The sequence below is a fragment of the Cornus florida genome, unplaced genomic scaffold (assembly GCF_030987335.1).
Source record: "Cornus florida cultivar Cherokee Brave unplaced genomic scaffold, ASM3098733v1 CherokeeBrave_3.0.0_Hap2_Chr05, whole genome shotgun sequence".
Taxonomy (NCBI): Eukaryota; Viridiplantae; Streptophyta; class Magnoliopsida; order Cornales; family Cornaceae; genus Cornus; species Cornus florida.
This window is the reverse complement of record NW_026775575.1, coordinates 102,824,496-102,832,242: the sequence shown is the minus strand read 5'-3', so window position 1 is coordinate 102,832,242 and position 7,747 is coordinate 102,824,496. Positions and strand designations below refer to the sequence as shown.

The 7,747-nt window shown below is 41.5% G+C and overlaps 1 protein-coding gene across 1 annotated transcript; it reads right to left on the bottom strand.

Moving 5' to 3' along the window:
* Nucleotides 1-953: 953 nt before the first annotated feature.
* LOC132309881 (17.8 kDa class I heat shock protein-like) lies at nt 954-7,295 on the bottom strand. Its single transcript, XM_059808140.1, has 2 exons — nt 7,116-7,295; nt 954-1,133 (listed from the first exon to the last, which is right to left on the bottom strand). The coding sequence occupies exons 1-2, from the start codon at nt 7,293-7,295 to the stop codon at nt 954-956; spliced, it is 360 nt and encodes a 119-aa protein (XP_059664123.1).
* Nucleotides 7,296-7,747: the final 452 nt, after the last annotated feature.

Genomic DNA, 7,747 nt, shown 5'->3' with positions numbered 1-7,747 from the left:
CTAGGTCTCTAAACTGAGTTCCAGTATGTTCAATAGATAATTTAAATCTTTATACAAACCCAGTTATTCTTCGGAACACAACTTACACAACAAAAATTAAAACGAAGTAATTGTTTATTCCTGAACACTCAGTGATTAAAGCATGTAACCTTATGATCCAGTTTAATTCCACTGTATTCCCATATGTTCCAGATTAATTAAAACCATATATACATCAATTTACATGCATTCAATTAAAGGTTAAACCAGAAAACCTCAAAACAAGCAGTACATAATTATACAATTACGATCAGTTTTAAAACATCAGAACATGAAGACGCGGATTAATTTTTAATCATTATTATCTTCCTGGAGTTGTATTAGACATGCAAAGAACACGAGCCAAAGGAAAAGAGCTAGGATTAGAACTTGCCATTGAGACTTTTGTTCCAAAATCTCTACGTCGTCTTTAAAAGTTCCGCCGATACCTACTGAAATCCCTCCTCTGTTCTTTCGCTACTTCCACGGACATGAATAGGGTTCTTAAACCCTAGGCCTAACTTTAATATGTTTATTTATAGAGTTATACAAAACCTAAATTAATTCAAGCCCTAACAGAATACTAATCGGCCCAGAGAAAACTTAATGAAAAAAAATGAAAAAAAAAATGAACAAGTCAGTACCACAACTATCACAATGAAAAGTTTATAATTAATACAGAAAATATAATACAATTTAGGCAAAAATGAAAAAAAAAACCCCCCTGAACTATTACAAATCGGCAATTTACCCCCTTAGACTACAAAAATGAACAAGTCAGTACCACAACTATCCAAATCGTGCAAATTAACCCCTAAAACACAATTCCGGCCACTTTCCGGCCGACTTCATTATAAATTTACAAAACTACCCATTGTAATTAAAAAAAAATACAAAAATAAATAATTTGAAATACCCTCAATGTCCCTCTGTTCTCAAGTCGTCAAATGTTCCCAGCCACAGCCGGGCACCTTGCCGAGATGGGTCTCAACAGACTTGACATCAGGCTTCTTCGCTTCCTCTTTGGGAACAGTAACAGTGAGCACTCCATTCTCCATGGAAGCCTTGACCTGATCGGTCCTAGCATTCTCCGGCAGCCGAAACCTCTTCATGAACTTGTGCAAAATGAAAGTGTCACAGAGAGATACTGACACTTCAAAAAATAGAAAATTATAAAATTCTCTTACAATTTATTTTTGTTGATAAGTATGTGGTTTCATTGATCAAAATCAACAAGTACAACAAACATAGATAAAATTCCTTTGCCCACTTTAAATATGTAATAAGTCACAACATACTCCATAATTAAAAAATGAAGTGCAGGAGTGACTCCATTATATATATATATATATATATATAGAGAGAGAGAGAGAGTTTTCAAGTAATAATCACCTCGTCAGGTACTGGATATTGAGAGGCAGAAGCTTTGAGGAAGGATGGAAGCTGTATATATATATATATATTTGTCATGGACATTAATATCAACCTGGATTAAGGGATCGAATGCGATCTGAGAGGGTTTGAGTGCAGCAGCCAGAGACCTCTGGAGAGGAAAGGAAGCCAATTGGAGAGAAATTCCGACGCGATTCGCAGGTCGGTGGCGTTGTGGTTCAGGAGGAACGGGTCGTTCGTTCGAGTTCGCTGGCCGTTCATGGCGTTTTCTCCAACCAAGAAATCAAAGAATCGGTGGTGGTCCGGTGGATTATAGAGAATGGACAGAACAATCTTTTCCTAATTTTCATGTAGTGGTTGGATTCCAACTTTTTTTGCATACAGATTGAGATTTTGTCTACTTAGTAATATTTTATTTTACAAATGCAGTCCTTTACTTTGTGAGATCCCCATATTGGAGAATACAACGGCAAATTTATTATTTTATTTATTTATTTATTTATTTCCTTTACGCCAAGAAAGAAATTATATTGATGAAAAAAACTACAGGTTTTGATCCACTCATATCATAGGTGGCTGGTGCAGCGATGGTGATGGCGGCATGGGTGACGATGGGCTGTGGAGAGGACTGGTTAGGCCTGCTGGTGCAGCGATGGCGATGGCAGCATGGTTCGGCGCGGCACCGACGGGAAGGAGAACTTGGCTATGAGCTTCTCGGTGGTTTTTACCTCATTACATGGAAGAAAAGATAAAATGAATAAATAAATAATAATATTCATTAGTATTTGAGGGCAATTTCGGAATTAAAAAGAAAAAACAGTCACGTGCTAACCTTGTGGGCCGGAAAGTGGCCGGAATTGAGTTTCAGGGGTTAATTTGTACGATTTGTAATAGTTGTGGTACTAACTTGTTTATTTTTGTAATTCAGGGGGGTAAAATGTGGATTTGTGATAGTTCAGGGGTTTTTTTTGCATTTTTGCCTACAATTTAATAATTAATTAATTCACAAAATCACCATTAAATAACAAGTCATCAATTATTGCAAATAAACACGCCAATCAACAAGTTAAACAATTTAAAATTCAATTAAAACAATAAATTAAATACCAGGACTATCCTTTTGAAATTAGGGATATTAAATTCTTCCCCCTAGCAAAAGGAACTTTGTCCTCGGAATTCGCTCTTACTTTCTTCCCATAATTTAGGAAACTACGAGCGAATGACATCCTCTCGTTCCCAAGTAGACTCAGCCTCATTGTGATGACTACATTGAACACGAACCAAAGGGATAACCTTATTACGAAGGATTTGATCCCGCCGGTCGACAATACGACACGGTGGCTCCAAATAAGTCGCATCCGGCTGTAACTCTATCTCCCCAATATTGATATGATGATACCGATCCTCATCTCACAACAATTTCCGCAACATGGAAACATAAAACACATTGTGAACGCGATCCAAAGTATCCGGAAGTGCTAATCTATAAGCAACAGCTCCAATGAAATCCGTGATCATGAATGGACCGACAAACCGCGGTGACAACTTTCCTTTCTTCCCAAAGAGCATAACCCCTTTCATAGGCGACACTTTGAGTAAAACATGATCTCCAACCCTAAACTCCAAAGCACGAGTACACCGATCAACATAACTCTTTTGCCTACATTGAGCAGTACGCATGCGATCCCGAATAAGAGCAATCTTCTCAGAAGTATACTTAATAAACTCAGGACCCAAGAATCTGCTCTCTCCAACCTCCATCCAACAAATAGGCGATCGACACGGTCAACCGTATAATGCCTCAAATTGTGCCATACCAATAGTTTTCTGGAAACTATTGTTGTAAGCAAACTCCACATGTGGCAAATAATCATCCCAGTGGCCCTTGAAATCAAGAACACACGACCGAAACATATCTTCCATAATTTGATTCACCCTCTCAGTCTGTCCATCAGTCTGAGGATGATAAGCAGTGCTAAGATGCAATTCTATACCTAAAGATTGCTGAAAGCTCTTCCAAAATCCAGACACAAAGTTCAAATCCCTGCTCGATATAATAGACAACGGAATACCATGTAGCTTTACAATCTCGAAAATATAAAGCCTCCACAACTGCTCTGAAGTGAAGTCAGTGCGAATAGGCAGGAAATGAGCTGATTTGGTCAACCTATCCACGATGACCCAAATGGAATTGTGACCCTTGAAAGAAGTGGGCAATCCTTCCACAAAGTCCATAGAAATGCTCTCCCATTTCCACTCTGGTATCGATAGCGGTTGTAAAGCTCCTTACAGCCTCTGATGATCAATCTTAACCATCTGACAACTACTACTCTGAGAAATAAACAGAGCAATGTCCCTCTTCATACCTGCCCACCAAAACTACCGCTTCATATCCTAATACATCTTGTTTCCGCCTGGATGAACCGAAAACTCAGAATGATGAGTCTCTGTCATCACGTCCTTCCTCAAATTATCAGCAGAAGGTACCACTAAGCGTCCCTTGTACCTCAAGCCTCCGTCAGTCCCAACATGGTAAAATGGAACCTCCCCAGAAGCTATCTCTGCAACTTTGTCGATACACTGCTGATCGGTGAGTTGTGCTTGCAAAACCTTGCGAATGATAGAAGGTGTAATCACCATGCAAGCCATAAAAGCGTTCAAAAACTCATCTACATTCTTCAAAGAATTCCACTCAGTGGTGAATAAGGCAGAAAGACTACCAACAGGTCAACGACTGAGTGCATCTGCCACCACATTCGCTTTCCCTAGATGATACTGTATAGAAAAGTGATAATCCTTTACAAACTCCAACCATCTGCGCTGTCTCATATTCAACTCCCGCTAAGTGAATAAATACTGCAGACTCTTGTGATCACTGAATAATCTGAAGGACTCACCCAACAAATAATGCCTCCATATGCGCACGGCAATGACCACGGTTGCCAATTCCAAATCATGCGTTAGATAATTAAGCTCATGAGGCTTAAGCTTCCGAGATCCATATGAAATCGATCACTCTTCCTGCATTAAAACACATCCAAGACCCTACAAAGAAGTATCTGTATAGACTAGATACTCTATCTCGCTCTGTGAAGTAGTTAGAACCGGTGCAGAAGTCAACTTAGTCTTCAGCTCATCAAAAGCTCGCTGACAGTGTTCATCCCATACGAACTGTACACCCTTTTTAGTTAGGTGTGTGAGTGGTCCAGCTATCTTAGAGAACCCCTGGATGAACCTCCGATAATATCCCGCCAAACCGAGGAAACTCTGAATCTCGGTAGGTGAAGTAGGCTGTCCCCACTTCAACTACAGCTGAAACCTTGGCTGGATCTACTGCTATCTCCCTTTCGGACACCACGTGACCCAGAAACTTCACTTCCCGCTGCCAAAATTCACACTTCTCGAACTTAGCAAATAACTGGTGTTCACGAAGCATCTGCAATACTATGCGAAGATGTCTCGCATAATCGTCCTCCGACCGAGAATAGATCAAGATATCATCAATAAAGACAATAACAAACTGATCCAAATAAGCCCAGAAAACTATGTTCATTAAGTCTATGAACACTGCTGGTACGTTAGTCGTCCCAAACGGCATGACACGAAAGTCATAAGAACCATATCTTGTGAGAAACGTTGTCTTAGGAATATCCTGCTCCCTAACCCTCAGTTGATGATACCCAGAACGCAGATCAATCTTGGAAAAATATGTGGCTCCCCTTAACTAATCAAACAAATCATCGATCCTGGGTAACGGATACTTGCTACGAATATTAACCTTGCTCAACTCCCTGTAATCAATACACAAGCGAAGTGAACCATCCTTCTTTTTCACAAATAAAACTGGTGCTCCCCAGGGTGAGGTACTCCTACGAATGAAACCCTGGCTGAGTAATTGCTGAATCTGATCCCTTAGCTCTCTCATCTCTACTGGTGCCATCCTATACGATGCCCTAGCAATAGGCGTAGTGCATGTAGCTAAGTCAATCACAAAGTCAATCTCGCGACTATGTGGTAACCCTGGAATCTCCTGAAATATATCCGGAAAGTCCTGTACAATTGGTATACGATCCAATGATACAGTAACCTCCTCCTCTATTTCCTCCTTCACATGGAACAAATACGTGTTACCGCCCCCATTAAAACGTGGCATAGCTACAACATACATATCCTGACCAGGTATGGTGAACGTAATAGACCTATCAAAGCAATTAACTTGGGCATGGTAGTGAGATAGCCAATCCATCCCAAGTATCACGTCATAAGTGTGCATGTCTAGGACCAGTAGATTGGCTAGAAATCCGAGTCTGCCAACATCTAGTGTCACAGACCCATCACTCTCATATAAAATGGCTGTATCGCTCAATAGTGTAGAAATACCCTGAGGTCTAGTACATACCCTCGTCCTCATCCCAGATAAAACAACAAAAGTCCTAACTACAAATAAGTGTGTATCACCCGTATCAAATAAAATACGTCCATGTAAACCATGAATAGGAAACTTACCCTCAACAGCCTGAGGTGCCTGAACATCCTGTGGCACGGGGTTGTACACCCTGCCATAGTGCAACTACTGTTGTGTCTGTCCTCGAGTCTGCGGCGGTGCCGGTAAAGCCAGATGTGTCTGTCCCTGAATCTGTGGAACCTGTGGAGCTGGTGGAGGCACTGACGCCCTCTGTCCTGGCTGCACATGTTGTCCATGTCCCTGTCCCTGTCCCTGTCCCTATCTCGCTTTAGGACACTGCCTGGTAGTATGACCATACTCTCCATAAGTATAACAACTACCCTGGAAAGTACCAAATGGCCTCCTCTGTCGGTTAGCTGGTCGCTGACCCTGTCCTGTCTGTGGTCCTCCATTCGGCTGCCTCTGAATAGGTACCCCATTCCTGTGAGCATCTGAACCACCCTTGTGCTTCTTCCAAGGCTGTTGTCCCTGGAACTTGCCCTTGTCATTCTGTTGGTGACCATTACCGTTCCCCTTTTCAGCTGACTGATTAGCAGAGTCTTTATCACCCCGCTTCTCACCACGAGCCTGTCTGAAGTCCACGGTCAACTGATACTGCTGTAGAGCGGCGTCTACCACCTGAGCATATATAGTATAAGCTAGACTACCTGTAATAGCTCTCTTGATAGACTACATCAGTCCCTTAACAAAATTGTTGCGCTTCTTCTCCTCTGTATCCACCTCCTCCAGTGCAAAAAGAGACAAGCGCGTGAACTGCTGCTCATACTCCGCCACTGTCATGTTCCCCTGCGACAAATTTAAAAACTCAGTCTTCATTGCTGCCCTGACTGCATAAGGGAAGTACTTCTCTTCAAAGCGTGCACTGAACTCATCATAAGTCAATGCCATCCTCTCCTCTGTGGTGGTAACTGACTCCCACCATTGTAGTGCATCCCCAACTAGCTTGAAGGTAGCAAACATCTATTTCTGAACCTCTGTGCACTGAACCAAACAAAGATGTCGCTCGATATCTTGTTTCCACTAGTGATCTACTCTCGCATCGGTGGAACCTTTGAACTCAGGTGGACTCCCCTTTTGTAAAAGAACTCCTGGCCTTTTCCCATGAGTCAGTCTGAACAACCGGTGTTGGTACAGGTACCTACTGAACTGGTGGTTGATTCCGAAGTGCAGCTGTTACCCCAGCTTCTATAGCCTGAGCAACGAAGTCATTGAGGTGAGAGGGAAACTCTGGATCTCTAACCTGACCCGGTGTCTGCTGAACTTCCTCCTGCTTATTACGAAACTGACCATTGTCATCCTCAAATCCAGGCAATTGCTGCTCCTCTTCCATTAGCTGAAGCTGTAGACGTTCTTGCTGCCTACGTTGCCGCTCTCCTCTGCCTCTTATTTCCTTGCATGTTTTATCCTCTTCTCCTACCATTAACCATCTATTAACATAGAAAGACAGACATCAGTACGTTCTAAGCGAACCGTAAAAGAATTCAACGAATCCTAAACTTAAACTCTAATAAATAAAAAAACGCTACGCAAAAGACTTAATACGAAACACCCTAGAGACACTTGAACCTGGAGTGCTCTGATACCAACTGTGATACCCTTCGAATCCGAGATACGGGTTGATCAGGCCCAGGACCAAACCTAAGGGATATCAAACAATTAATATGTTAAAATGAACACGGAATACAAAGTGAATAAAGAAATAATATAATGAGCTGAAAGAAACTAAAATATAAAATCCTTTAATATTAAATACTTAAAATCCCATATAATAATAATCCAACCCCAAAACCTCCAAGGGTACAACTCGGGAATCCATCATGTGGACCCCTAAAAAGAAAACCAAACTGAACTGAAAAACTAAAAGAAAACAAT

Coding starts and splice junctions, on each gene's coding strand:
- LOC132309881 (XM_059808140.1), bottom strand. CDS start 7,295: ATGGTAGGAGAAGAGGATAAAACATGCAAGGAAATAAGAGGCAGAGGA. Junction 1,134..7,115: donor TTCAGCAGACACCGGGTCAG/GTTAGAGATCCA, acceptor ATTTTGCACAAG/TTCATGAAGAGGTTTCGGCT.